Below are 19,022 nucleotides of genomic sequence, written 5' to 3'. Positions count from 1 at the left end.
TTTACAATTTTCTATATTCTCATCACTTGGCTGCTTGATATTGTATTGATCTGGTAAGGAGAAATTCTGTCTTGGTCACTCATGGGAGTTACTGTAAAGAGTTCATGCCAATGCATGACTGTTTACCACAACAGAATGCAGTTGGGGTAACGCTTGTGGAACATAATGGATATGATCATAAAAGGGGTGTTGACTTCTAAAACATATGCCCAACTTCCTTAAAGGGTGTTGTGCATATTTTTAAGAAGTGAAATCCACAGCTACTTTGCTAGACTAAGTTTATTATTATCAATATAGAAAAAGTTCAGGCAGACAAAATGACAGCAATATATGCAAAATGTTACTATTAAAGTAAACCCTGTTTATTTATTTCCAAAAGTTAACACCATAAAAATAAAAAAATAAAAGAATAAAAAAATACAGGCCATTAAATCAATGTAAGCATGTTACCAAATAAAAAGAATAGGATACACTACTTTTGTTGGAGCTAACTTATCAAACAAAATGAAATAATATGAGCTAATTGAAAATAGTCAATCTTTTGCAATTGCATACTAAATGGAATAGTTTTACACTAGGATTGACAAAGATTTTCCTTGTTAGCATGCAGCTCTACCTTGAAGGTGTATGTGGAAGTAGGATCCTGTCACTAAATTAAAAATTCAGTGGGAGCCCGCAACAAATAAAAAAATTTGTCAGCAATTACATTTATGCCTCATGCAAACACATCATAACTAGATCTATTTAATTGGGCTCAAAAAGTCTGATTTCTAAGTCTAACATTTAATTTTTAACTTAATGATTTAAAACTTTTGAAAGAGTACTCAACATCTTTGTTTATCCAACATTTCTTATACTAAAAAATTCAAGCCAGTAAAACAATTTCACTGATAAATAACAGGTAATTAATAGAAACAATTCAAATTATTGTAAATATCCATGTCATCAAACTAGTGTAAGAGGTCCTAAATGGAAATCTAGCAATGGCTGATTGGTCATTGCAGTTTTTCCCTTTGATTGTCATACCTTTTCATAAAATATACTTGGAATTTTAAAATATTTCTTAACCCTTTAAACCATAAGAGCAACCAGCAACTAATATCTTCTTACAGTATAGTGACAGAATAATTCATCAAGATCAAGAGAGTAAAAGGAAACGATCACCAACCTGAGAAACTTTGATTGTTAAACAAATTCTCCTTGTCGGCACCAAAAGAAATGTTTAGAGAACAGTATATGGAGAATATGGAGACTGACATTGGGGTGTAAAGCGTCAATAGTGATTATCAATCATTGTGTGACTCTGGGCTGCTAATGGTCAAACAGGTTTCCAAAATGTAACCAAATTTCAGTCTTGATTCTGTTCTTTTTTCCATGGAGAACACAGTAGAGTGAAACCTACCTTGCCATTTTTTTTTTCACAGAAAACACAGTTGAGTGAAGCCTGCCTTGCTGTTTTTTTTTTTTCTTTTTTCCATGGAGAACACAGTTGAGTGAAACCTACCTTGCCATTTTTTTTTTCACAGAAAACACAGTTGAGTGAAGCCTGCCTTGCTGTTTTTTTGTTTTTTTGTTTATTTCAAGGAGAACACAGTTGAGTGAAACCTGCCTTGCTGGTTTTTTTTTTTTTTTTATGGAGAACACAGTTGAGCGAAACTGTGTGTTGCTGCCACTATTCTCTTTACTCTCTGATTATACTGCTTAAAATTTCAAGAGCTTTTGAAAATATAATTATTTTAGCAAACTATACACAACTCTATGAAAATAGATTCAGAATTCAAGTTCCAAAAATGCAACATGTCAACTCTTGACAGTAAAATTTGAGGACCAGCCAGAAAAGATTCAAAGACCTGCTGCAACATTTTCTTTGCAGAGCCTTTAACTCTTTCACTCCGAAGATCTGATTATTAGTTGTTTCCTCTAGCTTCCCTACATTTCTCTGTAAGTTAGTTACGAGATCTGGTGTTAGTTTTAGTTAACAACTTCTACTTGATAAATCTGATTATTCTTGTTACTTTTTTGCTGTAGAGAGAAGTTACTTGCCAATCACTTCTGGGAGTTTAAGGGTGCTAACAGTAGTAATAATTAACCAAATTGCAAACAATTCCTTTTGATTTCTTCTCTATTGACTCCAATTTAGCAAAGGTTTTATCAAGTTAACCAAGGCTCAATAGCTTCCACAAACACTTTCTCTGTTCCATGCCAATGGGTGTGATTTACCCCAGGAAAGGTGTACTGATGAACTGCCCCTCTTTCATTCAGAGTGCGCAAGCCAAAGGTGTCTTCAAGATAAACCTAGAAAGGAATTTTATAAGGAATTCTGTACATAATTTTATGAAGCTGATTACAGTTTACAGTTTGCTGCTGACAAATCAACCATAAGTTGCCTATTTAAGGATTGATTTCCATTTTCCAGCTTACATATGTTACTCATAATAAGGTAATAAGGTTTTCCACATTGGTTTCATTAACAACATAAGACATAAAACAGTGAAAAATGCAAATACCAGCCCTTACACGGTGTAATAAGGTAATGAGGAAAAATGAATGTGGTAGTATTGTATGGTGTAGTAACTTAAAGGTAACAGGGATAAAATAACTTAGAAAGCAAAAGGATATAGGGTAATTTTTTTTAATTAATAAAATTTTACATAGAAGTTTTTAATAATACTGTAGTTTAATAGTTATTTTTTGTACTTTAAAATACCACACATCTTGTTCACCAGCATCTTTATACTGCTGTTAGACTGCACCTCCCAATTAAGTAAACAGGGGGCTGTTGCCCCTCCCTCCCGCCTATACACCCCTGTGGACCAGTCCATTAATAATATATTCAGATGCAGAAATTTATGCATGATTCATTCTCTACCATACCAATTGTGATTCGTAATGATCAGTAATTTCGTTCATGTGCAGACTTAAAGACTGTTTACACAACAGCAAATTTGGTATGTACTTGCAATGAAAGAAGTGCCCAACTTTTTTTTAATTGTGTAAACTTATATCCATACTGCATCATTTAGGATGGGCAAGTACCGGTATTTTTTCAGGTTTAGGGGCAAAGTGGTCTATGACCCTAAAACTTGAAAAAATTTGGATCTGTACCACTTCCACCATCTTTATGATGTGATTGAGCTCCACACAGGCTGCTTTGAGAAGAACAAAATTAAGGTCACCCTCCTCTCCTTGACTACTAAGTACCATAGTTTCTTTAGAAACTTACCCCTTTAACTAAGTACTGACCTGTTGATTTTTCATATCCACAACTGTTTGATTTGTGTTGTAAAACCCAAACTGGCTATAGTAATAAAAAAAAGGATCAAAACTCAAAATATATGTAAACATTTTCTATGCAAAGGATAAGAATTAAAATTAAATATAATGATATTTTTTGCCATTATAATGGCTCAAGCTAAAAGTGAACCAATAATTCTTACAATTAATTAACACAATTGCACAAAAATGTTTGTTCTGGAAAGACTCTTTGATAAATGTAATAATTTTATGCCATTACCTTGACTGCCATGGTGTAATGACACCATCATCTGGACCTCCTACCAAAATCAAGTTCTTGATTCGAAGGAAATTCTCTTTGAATTGTGCAGAAACTGTGACAGGTTTTCAGGAAGAAAATGTGAGACTTGTGGTAATCGATTGGGGAAATCAGTTTTTGAATTTTAAAAAAGGATCTAACAGAAGTGTTATCATTTTTACAGATGACATACATGTAGCATTAGAAAATTCAGACATAGGGATTCTAAGATATTGTTCCCTTCAGGTATGAGGGACATGTGTGGAAAAGGCAAGTCAAGCTGCTAACATACAGTCTCTCTCTTTCTCGCTGAGTCGATCCACTGACCAATAAATAATGAGGAACACAGGAATATTAAACTCTCTGTGACCCCTAGAGTGTCAAACATCTAATTTCTCCCAATGGTATGACCCCTTAATCAAATATTAAGGTCATGAGAATATTTAACAATTATTCCATGAGCATGCGTTGGGTATGAGATACTAGATAGCCAATGAGGTGCATATAAGCGCCGAGTTGGCTATAATCATCTTATATCCAACAAGCGCAAGTTGAATAATTGTTTTATTAAAAAAAACGCCCCCAAGATATTAGACAAATCTTCTCGACTTTATTTTGTAAGAAGAAACCGGATGTTACAATGTACAGATATTAGATTATGGTATATTGGCTTTTATACCATAATGGCTAATCCAACAAAAAGGCTTGAATTGCATTATCCAATGATCCAGTTTTTAATAATAAAAATAATTAAGAACTAGATTATTGGATAATGCAATTCAAGACTTTTTATTGGCTTAGCCATTATGGTATATCAGCCAATATACCATAATCTACAAATATGGTAAGTGTATGTGTCAGCTTAAAATTAAAAGGGAGCTAAAAATTTAATAAAATTTAATAATTTAATTTAACGTTTTTAATAAAACAATTATTCCACTCGCGCTTGTTGGATATGAGATGATTATAGCCAACTCGGTGCTATGCGCCTCATTGGCTATCTATCATCGCATATCCAAAGCGCGCTCGTGGAATAATTGTTAATTCCATGAGCGCGGGTTGGATATTGGATGATAGACGGCCAACAAGGCGCGCGTAGCGCCAAGTTGACTATAATCATCTCATATCTAACAAGTGTGAGTGGAATAATTGACTTTAATTATTAAAAGCACCCCCAACAAATTGGACAAATCTTACCAAATCTTATTTTTAGCTCCCTTTTAATTTTAAGCTGACGTGTACACTTACTACATTTTTAGATTATGGTAAATTGGCTCATATACATAATGGCAAAACCAATAAAAGGTCTTGAATTGCATTATCCAATGATCCAGTTTTTAATAAAAGGAATGATCCCAAATTCAGGAAACTCTTGATTGTTACACAAACTCTCCTTTTCAGCACGTTAGGAAATGTATAGATAACAGTATCAGGGCTCGACACTAACTTTTCAACCTACTAGCTAGCCAAGTGGCTGGTGACATCTTAGATACTATGACAATGTCAGTTTCTTTACTTGCCAAACTGGCTAGTGGAAGCCGAAAACCACTAGCCAAAACTGAATTTCTACTAGTCTGTGGCTAGTGGGCTACGGTTAGTGTTAAGCCCTGAGTATTAAGAATAATTATGCATAATGATGCCAGGGTGTAAAAGGGAATGTTAAACAAAAAGGAATGGTCAATGGACTTCCTGAACTGAAATTAAGAACAATTACGGCTGGCCTGAGACTAAAAAGCAATGCAAAGTGAACACTACATATTTCAAACCATCATCACTTTACACATTTCAAGTCATCATTACTCCTGTATTTGCAAAATGTTTACATTGAATTGGCAGTTACAAGTACATGTATGTTAAATAATTAACACACTTTTTTTTTTCCATACCTGATGCATTGAAAAACTTTGATGACTTAAGGTTGTTTACCACTGGCAAGAACACGTTGTACTCATAGTTCTTTTCTTCATGGTGTGGATCTAGTCAGAGAATAAAGAATATTTTAGGTCACCTACATGTTTGATGTCTACAAACATAGCTTGTGTATAGGAAAACACTGAGATTAAGATTGCATTTTACTCTCTTGTTGGTTGGTTCTGCTGGGACTGCCCTTACAATGCTCTTGGTTGTAGTTGTGATAATAAAGGAAATATATTTTTGAGGGTTTTTTTTTTAATTATTTGAAATTTTGTTGTACTGTTGGAAAATTTTCTTACCATTCCAGTAGTTTGCTAAAGAAACTCTATCTTGAAAATATTCAGTGTAAAATAGTCTGAAACAAATATAAAAAACACCAAATGCATAAAAAAATAAAATGCATTTAAACTTCACTTGTGCTTTAAACAGTACTTCTTGTATCACAAATTTAGAAAGGAAAACTTCAAATTTCACTTTGCCTGTAATACAAGATACACAAACCCTTAAACACGAAGGCACGCTATAAAAGGAGCCTTAGGTCCCACCGGACCATTTGTCAATCAACTGTCGTGTGATGTAGAACTCTTAGAGTCAAGTCAGCTTGAACTACAGCTACTCCAAAGCAGTGAACAGTAAGCACATTCCTCAAAATTGTTTTATGTCTTCATCACAATACAAGAATTTTTGAGATTTGCATTTCCTTTCTCCAATGGAAACCTTCTTTAGTTGTGGCGGTAAATTTAAGATCAAAGTAGGTTGTTCGCACTTTACCTCACTACCACCATGCTGGTGGAAGTAAACAATAGATATCTCATTAGCTCCTTTTGTTCGTCTACCAGCATTTAAATTTGACCCACACACATCAACGGTGAGTGACAAATGAGCCTAGGTTTTCCCAGGGAAGACTTCCTTATATAGCGTGCCTTCGTGTTTAACTTGTCGCAAAACATGAGCAAATTTTTTGCATGATCAACAAGTTGTAAGTTTGATGAAAAACAAGCAACAAAGCCAAGCTTTGTTTGTTGCTTAAGGAGACCTGTGCTTTATTTTTTGCAAAAACTTTCTTGAACCCGCAACAAATGTTTTTGTTGTGTGACAAGTTGATCACACGAGGTGAAATAAAGCAAAACATCAACCCAAAACTTTCAATGAAACAATGTTGCACTTCAAGTTGACCGTTTTTGTATTTCACATTTTAATACCTTTACCTTTCTGCATAATTTGTGCACTGCATATCAATATTGGGCTTAATCATTTGATACAAACATATATAAACCCTTTACTACCCACACAACAGTAGCTCAGCAAACATTTAAGTGCATCATTTTGTTTAGACAGTCATTTCAGGCTTCTACATTTGTAACACACAATTATAAATTGACATCACCGCCCAGTTAGCCCAATGGATAGTGCACTGGAATGTTGCGCGAGAGGTCGAGGGTTCGAGCTCCGGCCGGACCAACACTCAAGCTAGGTCTCAAAACAATTGAAAAGATTTTGCTACCTTTCTATAACATCAAGAAATGGTTAGATTTTCAAGTCTTCTCGGATAGGGAAGAATAAATGGAGGTCCTGTCTCCTGCAGGGTTGGGGTAGGAGATGTTAATTTTCCACACACGAGATTACTGTGTGATGGATGTCCTCCCCTGGGGTGGGAATGGTGGGAAGGTGGACTAGCTTGAATAGTTCGTATGTTCCCTTCTAGTCCTTCCCCACTGCAAATTAATGCAGGGAAAATGGAATAAATTAAATTAAATTAAAAAGATGTATTGCTGCATAGACTCACATGTAAAGATCTTTTGTAGCAAGCTTTGGAATGTATGGCTTCAGATAGTCAGTGTCTGCATAAAATGATATAAATAGATCAATGTAAATTAAGGTATTTTCAAATTTCCTTCTTGCCTATATGCAAGGCAGAATGGCCAAAAAATCTATCTTTAAATCCAACTAAAACAAGGCAAGCTATATTTCAGAAAATAGCTATAGGCAGGGGATCATGGTAAAACTGTAAAAAATGGACTCCATTGCCTTTCTTATTTGTACAGGACAGATTTAGAAGTCTTTAACTGCTACGAGTGACTTGCCTCTAATTTCTCCTTAGAATGTCACTAAAGGAAATGATCGCCAACTCGAGAGACTCGTGATAGTTAAACAAATTCTCCTTCTCAGCACATTTGGAAATCTTTAGAGAACAGTATGGAGTATATGCATACTGATACAAGGATATTACTTAGCATTTTGGTAATCAAGGATGAACTTGCAATGGTTGGATCTGACTCCTGACAGAAACCTTTGATCTTAAAATGAGGGCTATAGACAATGTAACACCATAAATAATTATTTGAATGTCTTTCCCCTGTTTTTGTTATTTTTTGCAGGTCTTAACCGTTACCTCCATATTGACCCATCTGGGGGCTGGATAGGGAAATAAAGCTCTCAACATTATGGTTATCCATGGTCTCCAAGATTGCGCGCACAGTCAGTCCACCTATTATTAATAACAATTGGATAACAATTAAGTACTTGATATGGAAAGAGTTCCATAGAACCCCATACACTAATTATGCAGTCCATTTCAGTAAGACTAAATATAAAGGTTTCTTTGCAACACTCTATGCATAATTAATGTATGGGGTTATATGGAACTCTTGCCCTCGATATTTTCTAACAGTAGGGCTCTATTAAAGAGTTGTTCTCTTAAACCGGCCTTCGTTCAGGCCCCCACCCCCTCCTCCCACCTAAGAAAGCATTTCTGTCCATCTCTACTTTCGTTACGTAACACCAAGATATCATATGATTGTCACGAGAAATAAACAAAGTCGAACGACGGCAATAATAAATTCGAATTACCTCATTATCATATTACAGATAGAAGGATATTATCCAACGAAAACCAAAACTTTCTCGGGAAAAGAAATGATACAGAAACTGTGATTACTTAATTTACCTCATTTACATTTTCAACTGGCGGAAATTGAAAAACTTCCGTGAAAGTGAAAGTCCTTGCTAAGAGATCAAAACATTTGTATATTGAATGAATTCGTTAGTATTTTATGAGCGTATCCTATGAGTACATTAGTGCCTTTAAATTTCCTAACGTGGACGCTTGAAAGATAAGGGGTGTTCTAGACAATTGTAAAAATACTTATTTTATAGCTATAGCAAATATGTATATTTTGATAAGGGTTGATCTTCAGCGTAACCTCAAGAATTGTCATGGATTAAACTGAGAAGTTGATGAAAAGGTCATTACCTTGGGAGAAGCCGATCATATGAACTCCATCTTTAGCCTCTTGCATCGCTTCTCGAATTTTTTCAGACATCGCTGAGACCTGCATCCACATTGGCTTGAAGCTGTCTAATTCCTCAAACAATTTTATCAACGTAATGTTGGTGCCGGGATGGGCTTGCGTTATAAACGAAGCAAGATCATTCATGTCTGACGCGTGATCAAGTATTCCATGGACGATGATCACTGGTTTGAAGCAAAAACACCTCGCTGAAAACGTCAATAGAAGCACAAAACACAGTTCGCGTGAGAGAAAGTCCGCCATTTTATCGTCGATGAACGTTGTTTCTGTTAAACCTTTTTTGATTGGTGAATATTTACAGCAGCGAGAACGACAGTGAAAAATGAACCAATCAGAAACTGCGTTATCTATGTAAAAAAAAAAATAAAGTTTCTGGCGCCAAATTCAGTGAAGCGACGCTGCTTTGAAGGGAAAGAAACTTATAGCAAACTGGCTATATTTATGTTTTACAACGGTCCTTCTGTGAGTCTCTGAATAATGGATGAAAAGATAATTTGTCTTTGCGAAGAAAATAATTTAACACCCCTTGTGCAGGTGCTATCAACGCTGAAACATCAAAAGGTGAGCTTTTCGTCGTTCCTTCACTCGGCTCGCTTGAGATGTCTACAGGCTAAAACCTGAGTACTTTCAAATTGTCAAGGTCATTTGAACTAAATTTACATGCATTTTTTGATAGAAATGTATTTCTAAGTACATTTATAGTAGAATATGATTTTGAAGAATTTCTCTCGTGACAGCTGAACAACGCAGGTTATGTATTAAGGCCATATTCAGCTGGTTATACTAACAGCTTGCCTCTTGCCTGTCTAAACTAAACTAGGATATATACTTGCTATAGTTTATAATGGTTTGGCGAAATTTCTACACAGCTCCGTGTTTTCAATAGACATACAGTTCTTGGATAAAGAAAGCAATGGCGAAACAAGAGATTGATTACCTTTCAGTATAAGTAACCAGATACTTCCAATCAACATTTCAGCTTGAATTGCACTCAGCTCTGTTCAGTAGTTGCTTTATTTCACACTTTTAAAACAAGCTGCAAAAGAAGACACTTCTCTGAGTTTACAAAAGTTAGAGACAATAAATGCAGTATCCACTGCAGATGTTGCATTTATATTTATCCTGTTAACTTTGCACCCTAAATTGTATTTTGATTGAATGCTCTTGACCACAGGTTTTTTCATAGAAGTCTTATGTATGATAATTATCATAACATATATTGTTGTGATTGATTCATAAGCCTATTTCTACATCTACATCTACTTTTATTGATCAACAATGCTTTCGCATCAAGTCAATGTATTTGTAACACATGCAGACCTCATTCAGCTCTTTCAGTAGTGTGGGTATCTACAGAAATCTTTTCAATGGTTTGAGCATCAGACTGTACAAATTTAGCTATCAGGGTTCAAGCTTTGGTTGTTGACACAAATTTGTTTTCTTCTGCGAGTATAGTTTTGTTTATATTGTAAAGTGTTGCATTTGGCAGGATGAGCTGTGCTAGCTGCACAAGCATTTTTCTTGCAGGAGTGTCCTGGAAGGACTTATCAATGAAAAGGCTGAATGACATCTGCAAATGTCTCAAATAAGTCTATAAATGCACAGCAATAGTATATGTTATGGTGTGCAATTTATATAGGTTATTGTGCTGATTCCACAGGTTGTAGACTTGTTAGAAGCTAGAGCATTAGAGGGAAGGGGTGAACCAGTTCCTTATCTTCAAGCTGTATTCAAAGGTTCACCATGTGACACTAAAATTGGTTTAGAAAGACGTACATTTGTGTTCAAACATGCCATTCAAATACTCAGTGAAGGTGACCTAAGTAACAAGGTATTGTGGGATATTTTGTAAAATTGTATAATTGAATAAAATCTTGTATTCTGATGGTTAACAAAGCAAGATATTTAGCGTACTGGAATGCAAGTTGAAAATTAGGTTTAGTGATATTGTTTTGTATCTCTTGCTTTATGCTCAGGATTAAAGCAAACAATGTTATTGCATTTTTCTGTTTTTCTCATATTTTAATTCAATGTATTCAAGGAAAATTCATCATCTGACTCATGAATTCTGTGTTAAATTGCACTTGAAAACTGATATCGCCCTTAACGCTTTGCAACTCATGCAATATCAGTTTCCACATGCAACATGGACTGTGTGGCAAGTTAGATTACACTTGACATCAATGCTCCATTTAACTTAATGTTTTCTCTGTATAAACCTATCAATATCAGATGGCCACTGAGATTGTTGGATTTTTACTTATGGAGGTGAGGAGAGTAGATTTTTAATATGCCTAATTCATCTATTAATAGGGACTTTAAGCAAACCATGCTCGTGCGTTTTAAAACTTTGTACATTTCTTAGCCGTTTTTTGCAAAACAACAACGTGAAATCACCAAAATTTGTGTCATCTGCGAAGCGAAACCGCAGCGGCAAATTATTTTAATTTACATTTCGAACTGAACGCTACTTTTATGTGTTATGTCGAGTTTGAGGTCTGCCGCCAAATGAGACGGCAAACACATGCAGCCATTTTCGAAATTCTAACTAAAAGTAGAAACTCATTTTTTAATCGATGTCCTCGGTGCCGTTGCCGTCCTGACTGCTTAAAGTCCCTAATATTATTGTTCATGCAGAGTGGTGGTCAGAATATTATACATAGTTTTGAAAAACACTGTTACATTCTTGGGTGTGCCTTTGTTACTGCATCAGTTTTAAGTGTGGTTTTCTGCTGGCTGAGGGACGAAAGAAGCGGAAAATGTTTTTCTCACATGCAGCTGGGAGAATGGGTTGTAGTGTGTGTGGAGTCTCCAGGTCACATGGCGTTTCAAGGTTCAGTTCAGTTGTTTTGTTGCCTTCGGCCATTGCCTGACCTTCCTACCCACCCACCCTCCATATGTTTTTAGGGATATAGGATTTCAAGTAGTGCCTTAGTTCCAGTTATTTGTGCACGTCAGTCTTATCTGTATCTAGGCTCAGTTTCCAGCTGTTTTGTTCGTGTTGTAACCCTAATGGTTCATCGTATTGATATAATAAAGGTTGGGCTGCATGGTCAGCTTGGCATGGCTCCCAGTTGTATGTGAGAAAACTCAATTATTTTGCTACAAATAAAGGATTCATAGTCACATCAAAAAAGGCATTTCCTGATTGGCAATTTTTCTTTCAATGCAAGCTTACAGCTTTCGGTGTGAAGTCTTGTTGCTTCATGCTAAAGAAACCAGGATGAATGTGGGCTGGATGAGCAGCCTGGCTTGAGAACAGACTTAACATGTTTTTTGCTTTCTAGCTGGATGCATTTCCTGGAAAAATTCTCGCTGAACTTGCTGACTTATTCATAAATGCCATCAAGACTGGTTCCTTCAGCAACGGAAAGTAAGAAAATTTAACTGCATTTAAAAAAGGGTGCACAGGTCTCCATTTACAAGTGGCTTATTTTTGTCCATTGATATTCAATGGGTGGTGAAAATATTACAAAAACAAAACAATAACAACAATGAAAACAAAACAAAGCAGCAAAATATATCATTTGAATGAACTGGTTTTGGGAATGCATTTTGTATCAAATATAGTGCTGATAGCCCATTTAAACAGACTAATCGTTTCTTCCACCATGAATCCCAAGGTTAATAATTTAGGCATATATCTCCCTGGGCCTTCAACCATGTCAACAACAAACCTCACCAGACATGGGGATAAGACCCAGGAGATTATAGGGTTCATTCCCGAGAGCCAGTTGTAGTTAATGTAAATTAATTTTATGCAATATTTTAGATTACTGAATTTAGGCTTTTGTGACATTGATAAGTTAATAGCTCTTATAATGGTAACAGACTACTTTTGTGTTTCCACTTCTTTTTTGTTTTGTTAATTAAGCTACAAATAGGGATTTAACTATTGACATCTTTGTACTCATCCTGCACAGACCTTTGGAGCTATTTCCTAAGGTGCTCTCTGCCATAGCAGCCAAGGATGTCATTCCAATGCCAGGAGGTACAGTTTTAATTATTTTGGTGCCATTTACTAAGAATCAAGACTTAAAACCAAATTTAATTGCTATCATGTATCACCATCTGGAAAGTTATTTTTGACCATGTCATACTTATTTCAAGGTTAAAGTTTAGAAGACTGGTTTTCACTTGATCCTCTAAATGTCATACTTTTGTGGTAAAACAGAAGCTGTGGTCAGACTTTAATGTTGTATCACAGTTTTAAGAAAGGTTATTGTGTAACTATATTCTCACCTGCAAGCGTATTTCCATGTGTGCATGATACATCAGACACATTTTTTCATTGTTTATGTGGTTAGATATGAATAACTGGTATCTTCTGGATGGATGTGAAAGTATTTTGTTATCTTTTAAAGAGACAACCTAGGCACAACATCTATCCCTGAGTATGAGCCCTCCTGTTTTTATGGACTAATTTATGGTACCCCATCTATGAATTGTTTAGTAACAAATTAACAGCATGTTGTGTTTTGCTTATATTAATTCCCTGGACCTTTGTGACAAGTTAAATTTTATTTGTTGTTGTAGATTGTGGTGGTGAAATGGCAGGTCAGGAATATAAAAGACATCTTCTGAATACTTTGTGTTCTAGCAGGTAAAGTATGTCTGAGGCTTGAATGGAACTACCTGTGTGGCAGGGATACATGTTAGTGGAGCAAAGCAAGCTGTAAAACATGTGTAAACAGAACATACTTGTAAACTACTCTTTGATAAAAGTGCAAATTATCTTGCAGTGATATTCAACGAGTAGTTAACTTATTTGACTGTCCTCTGTCACAAAAGTTGGGTAAGAAAAAAAGTTCCTGAACATATGAACTTAGTCAAACCTTGATTATCCAGACACGAGGGGACTGTGCTGAATAGATTGGATAATCAGGAGTCTTGATAATTAAAAATACAAATATTTATGAGCCAAAAATTTAACTGAAGAGGTATCATTAAATCAACCCCATGCAAGAATTAGAGGACATTCTCAAATTAATGTGCATCATCATCATTGCCAGAATTTGCAACAACATATATGCAGGAGTAAATCAGTTTGTTTCAAGCTGTCAAAGCCTCTATTGTTGCTAATTTAGTTATCATTCTTTCAAGCAGATTACTGTTTTAATACATCTGTTTTGTTTGATAGGAAAAATGTTGTTACAGATCTTTAATGTGACTCATTAATGTTCTTGAAAAATAGCAGCAGAGAAAAGATTTGGGATAATTGAAAAATCTGGAGTGGATAATTGAGGCTCTAAAAGCACTTCACTGCCCCTAATAGCAAGTCCCTGACTCCACAAGTTAATTGCGACTATGACTTATGTAACGACAATCTTTTGGTATAAGGCTATCATAAGCTAATATCAAACATTCTGTTTGGTGGGGGTGCTACAAGGTCAACTTTTTCTAGGTTCTCCAACTTGACAAGTATACAAATTAGATGTAGATGTAGGTAGATTATTTTGATACTGCAATGCAAACCACTTTTGATATAATTATTCACATAGTTTTGTGCACTGATCAGAAGTTCCAAGCATGTGATAGGCACACAGCTACAAAGCAAGAAATAAAAAAATTTATGAAGAACAGTTTTACAGGTTAAACCCATTTGCCTTGTTGGTGCAAAAAGTCACATGAAGTGCCTTTTTGGAAGACGGACAGACTGACTGAACAATGATATAAACTTGGGCTTTTCCTTAGGAAGCCCAAGTAATTATTGGAACCAGAATATGCTCCTTTGACTGAAACCACACCTGTTTACTTGAGTGGCTGTTTTGTTTCTTAATTTTCTGCTCTTTTGGTCTCCTATTTCAGATGGAACCCACAATGTGCTATTCATCTGGCTGCTGTTTTCAGGTTAATTGAGATTCTTACTTCCTTGTTGCATTTGTATATTGGTTTGTGTACTGTATCGTAAAAAAAACACTCAACAAGCCATGTGGGTGGCAAATCTTTTGAGCAGTAACATCACTGCTTATTTAATTAAGCAGATCGATGACCAAAATACGGCGAGGTGTTGACAAATCGCATATCATAACACACATCAAAGATTAAATCTTGAGTACTGTTTGCTTTGTGTTTTGCTTTTAATTTAAAATTGAACTCATCTAGCAATGTAAGAATTATTGTTAAGCTCTCAATAATAGGCCATTCTACAGTTGTGTAATTAGTTGCCAAGTCTTTGATTTGGAGTGAGACTGAAGGTGGCCTTATTGTGATAGAGACCAGCATCTAGTTAGTATGATATATGCTTTATTAAACAAGCATGAGATCGAGATGTATGGATATTGCTTACTTTCTTACTTATAAGCCCATCGCTTATAAGTAAGACGGAATTACTTATGGGCTATAAGTAATTCCGCCAGAGTGCTCTGTCCTGGGCTGCTCTTTCAGTTGTCTCCAGGTCTTTCTCATCTTCTTGATGTTGGTGTCAAGGTCATGACGCCAGGTGTTTCTTGGCCTTCCCAATTCGCTTTTCCTGGGGACTCCACTCCAGCACCTGCCTTGTGATGTTGTTGGCTGGCTTCCTCAGGGTGTGTCCGATCCATCCTATCTTCTACGCCAGATCTCCTCGTCAGCTGTCGGCTGGTTGGCACACTGTCACAGGTCTGCATTGCTGATGGTGCTGGGCCAGCGTATCTGGGGGATCCTTGTCAGGCAGCTGTTGATGAAGGTCTGCACTTTCCTGGTGGTGGTCTTCGTGGTCCTCCATGTCTCCGCTCCTTACAGAAGTACTGACTTGATGTTGGAGTGGAACAGCCTGATCTTTGTGTGAGTCTATACCACTTTGGAGCTCCAGAAGTTCTTCAGCTGCAAGTATGCTGCCTTCGCCTTGCTGATTCTTGCTCTGATGTCTGCGTCTGTGCCGCCCTGTCTGTCAATGATGCTGCTCAAGTATGTAAAGGCCTCCACCTTTTTCAGCTCGCTCCCACATAGTGTGACTGGGTCTTCGCTTGCTGTATTGATCTTGAGGATGTTGGTCTTGCCTTCATGAATCTTGAGATTGACTTGTGATGAGGTGGCTGCCAGCTCTGTTGTCTTATCCTCCATCTGCTTGTGGCTGTGGGAAAGCAGGGCCAGGTCATCAGCAAAGTCTAGGTCCTCTAGCTGATTGAACAGTGTCCACTGGATCCTGTTTCTTCTGTTGGCTGTTGATGTCTTCATGATCCAGTTGATCGCCAGGAGGAAAAGGAAAGGCGACAAAAGGCAGCCTTGTCTGACTCTGGTCTTCACGCCGAAGCTGTCTGTCATTTGACCTCCACAGACCACTTGGCATGTCATTCCTTCGTAGGATTTCTTAATCAGGCTGACCAGCTTGGTTGGCACTCCATGGTGATGTAGCATCTTCTAGAGGGTGTGGCAGTCCATGCTATCGAAAGCCTTCTCGGATATTGGCCAAGTTATTTTTTTTTATATTTTTATAGACCGAGACAAAGTAGAGGTCCATAAAAATGCAAAAAGAGACCAGGGCTAATATCCAGTCATCTTGACCGAACATGCTTGGTTAATAAAGGATTTATTATATTGCTAAAAAATTTTGCTTTATTAAGAATTAAGAATGACTTATTTACTTCAAGAGCTGGGAAGGAAAGCCAACTGTGTTTGTAGCACAGCAAACTCTCAATAGTCATTTCTGTTTTCTTTGTTTTGACTATCTTCTGCTGCTTTTTGCGTTTCCATAGCCGAAATTGTCCATGAATTGCGAATGTAGTTCTAATTTATTTTTTTCATGGGTGGGATTAATGCAGGTAATCCCGGGTGGGCAAGATGGGTTTATCTTACCCACTTGGGTAGCCAATCAGAACACAGGATGTGCTTCATCTTGGCTACAGGTGCTGTGAGCGATGTAATAAAACAAAGTATTTACATTTGAAGAACAGCAACATTTTTTTCACAACAAGGTCATCCTTAAATGTCACTCCTGTTCAAAGGTTTGGCAACCAAGCAAGCAACTGTCAAATGGCCTAATGATATACAGAGGTGGTTGATATCCCAGATGTGATACATTAAGCAAACCTAATATGAGGTTATCATTGATAAAGTAGAAAAAATGGCAATAATTAATTAAAAATAAGATAATTTTTGTATGGTAAGTTAGTGAAACAGGTTGTGATGATACTTGTAGAACAAAATGTTTTAGTCATTATTTGTCTAATAGATCAAGTGTTTGTGTGTTTTAGGGATGTGCCAATGACATCAGATGAACTGCACTTTGTGATGGAGAAGATAATAAGGTGAGAACTAAAGCCAATTCATTCTCATCTTTTTCATATTCTTAGCCTTGTACAACCATGTTGTTGTTATCCTATTTTCTAATGCTAATTAAAATACTTATAACGGAAATTCTTTTACTTGTGAATGCCAAATGAGCTAAATAATTATTATTATTCTAAAAGTATTGTAGTATATGTGTATAGAAAGGGCACACCAGGACTTTAAAGGAGGGTGAGTATGTGCTTCTTTACTATGATCTCAGTTATATGAAAGTGTTTGAAAAATAAAACATCAAACTTCTCCACAATATTGCTGTATTGCAAACTTCTTTTTTGTTCTTTCATTTCTAGAGCAATGAAGGACCTTGACCTTCAAGAACTCCCTCCACTGGTGTATCAGTTACTGCTGCTTTCAACAAAGGTGTTTCTCTATTCATTCAGTCTTATTTACATCAAACATTTTTCTGTTAACAGGCCTAGTTATTAATAGCAATTTATCTGTATTTTTGTAGGGTCACAAACAACTTCTTTTAGAAGGAATAACATCATTTTTTAATGACTTAGATGAAACATGTCGCAAGGAGGACAAAGAGGATAGGTATGCTGTTTTTTTTTCCGGGGGGGGGGGGGGTTAAAAAGATTTTTTAAGTTTAAGATGCAGCTCTTAAAGCTAATGCTTTATGAAGTAGAAGATATGGTTGACTTCTAGGGACAGGGGTACCTGTGGGTTGCTGTCTCTAAACTGTAGGTTGGATGAGGCTCCCCTCTTCAAAAAATATCTCCTCAATTGGGGTTGGAAATATTGATCCATTGATAGTCTAACGAGGAATATCATAAAAGATTCAGGAAAAAAAAGAAGGAAGAAAATTTAGAGAGGGTGTCTCAATAATTATATCCATATTGTTTCAGATGACCTTCTCCTTCAAAAGTCCCCATCTTGGCAGAAGGGGGCCATCTTTTGTGTAACAGTGGCGAGTTCAGGGAGAAACTCTATTGAGGCATTAGAGTGCCATTGTGTGGGTGTCTAAGGCCAATCTGGTTGGGAGTCCAGTCTAAGGCTAATCATAACCCTAACCTTAAACACTTAAAAAATTACCAATTCTCAACTAATGAGTAGTTTTTTCCTGTCCATTGATATTCCCCGTATGTTTGGTTTTGTAGCTCAGAGGTGCAGACTGTGTCCAAGGATCAACTGAGACATATGGAGGGAACAGTAATCCTTCATATTACGTTTGCTGTGAAACAGGATCAAGACTTAGGGAAGGAGTTTATCAAATATTTAAAGGTATTGAGTAGTTTGGAAACTGAGCTCTATGAAGGTTTATCACCTTTAATGTCTTTGTCATTTTTGTTTTAATTGTTTTCTGAGATCTTTTAAATGGTGCTAGTTGTTGATTGTTATATTCTTGGACCCAGATCAGACTCAAATGTGCTGTTGATCTCAATTTTTTGCCCTTGACTCTGATGAGGAATCCATCTCGGGTGTTAACCTTAACAAAACTCTTGGTTGTTTTTATGTACTTACAGATACTAAAGAGTTGTTCTTAAAATTTGCATTAGGGACATTCCTTCAGACACTTATTCCTAACCTTTTGTTTGAGATTGGGTTAAATTGTCAAGAAACTAACCTGATATTATTTACAATTTAATTTCAAAAGTCCCAGTTCTGTACGCATGTCATAACCCCATGAACCACAACATCAATGGGGCTGAACTCTAACTGTAGCCAACTAGCCACAGACTAGTAGAAATTCAGTTTTGGCTGGTCAGGTTTTCGATTTCCACTGAGCAGTTTGGTTAGTAACAAACTGAAATTGTTGTTACATGTAAGATGTCACTATAGCCACATGACTTGTAAGTTGAAAAGTTTGTGTCAAGCCCTGATCAAACATAAGCATTGATTTAGTGACCACAAATATCTGCTATAAAATCGTACTTGTAATTATGGAGTAAACCACTACATGAAAGAAGAAGTGCTCATTACATGATCTATTCTGCAGGTTCATCAAAGTTCTCCAGGGATGATTCTGACACCTTTCAATGTAGCATTAGCTCTGT

At 36.3% G+C, this 19,022-nt stretch overlaps 2 protein-coding genes across 2 annotated transcripts in view; one reads left to right on the top strand and one right to left on the bottom strand.

Moving 5' to 3' along the window:
- Positions 1 to 329: 329 nt before the first annotated feature.
- LOC111325151 (lysosomal thioesterase PPT2-A) lies at positions 330 to 9,036 on the bottom strand. Its single transcript, XM_022928890.2, has 8 exons — positions 8,700 to 9,036; positions 7,839 to 7,934; positions 7,233 to 7,287; positions 5,746 to 5,801; positions 5,419 to 5,508; positions 3,515 to 3,608; positions 3,244 to 3,298; positions 330 to 2,295 (listed from the first exon to the last, which is right to left on the bottom strand). Exons 1-8 carry the CDS (start codon positions 8,998 to 9,000, stop codon positions 2,152 to 2,154), a joined length of 891 nt encoding a protein of 296 aa, XP_022784625.1. The 5' UTR covers positions 9,001 to 9,036; the 3' UTR covers positions 330 to 2,151.
- Positions 9,037 to 9,130: 94 nt separating this feature from the next.
- Positions 9,131 to 19,022, top strand: part of LOC111325154 (Fanconi anemia group I protein) — a 35,177-nt gene continuing 25,285 nt past the window's right edge. Inside the window, exons 1-12 of the mRNA XM_022928892.2 lie at positions 9,131 to 9,318; positions 10,418 to 10,588; positions 10,990 to 11,025; positions 12,045 to 12,130; positions 12,681 to 12,748; positions 13,294 to 13,360; positions 14,566 to 14,607; positions 16,932 to 16,985; positions 17,316 to 17,385; positions 17,477 to 17,562; positions 18,126 to 18,249; positions 18,965 to 19,022. The exon at positions 18,965 to 19,022 is cut by the window's right edge and continues 32 nt beyond it. Coding sequence (XP_022784627.2) covers positions 9,235 to 9,318; positions 10,418 to 10,588; positions 10,990 to 11,025; positions 12,045 to 12,130; positions 12,681 to 12,748; positions 13,294 to 13,360; positions 14,566 to 14,607; positions 16,932 to 16,985; positions 17,316 to 17,385; positions 17,477 to 17,562; positions 18,126 to 18,249; positions 18,965 to 19,022 — 946 coding nt within the window. The 5' untranslated portion in view covers positions 9,131 to 9,234. The remainder of the gene's footprint in view (positions 9,319 to 10,417; positions 10,589 to 10,989; positions 11,026 to 12,044; positions 12,131 to 12,680; positions 12,749 to 13,293; positions 13,361 to 14,565; positions 14,608 to 16,931; positions 16,986 to 17,315; positions 17,386 to 17,476; positions 17,563 to 18,125; positions 18,250 to 18,964) is intronic.

The sequence above is a fragment of the Stylophora pistillata genome, chromosome 1 (assembly GCF_964205215.1).
Source record: "Stylophora pistillata chromosome 1, jaStyPist1.2, whole genome shotgun sequence".
In the NCBI taxonomy this organism is placed as follows: Eukaryota; Metazoa; Cnidaria; class Anthozoa; order Scleractinia; family Pocilloporidae; genus Stylophora; species Stylophora pistillata.
This window is presented reverse-complemented; position numbering and strand designations above follow the sequence as displayed.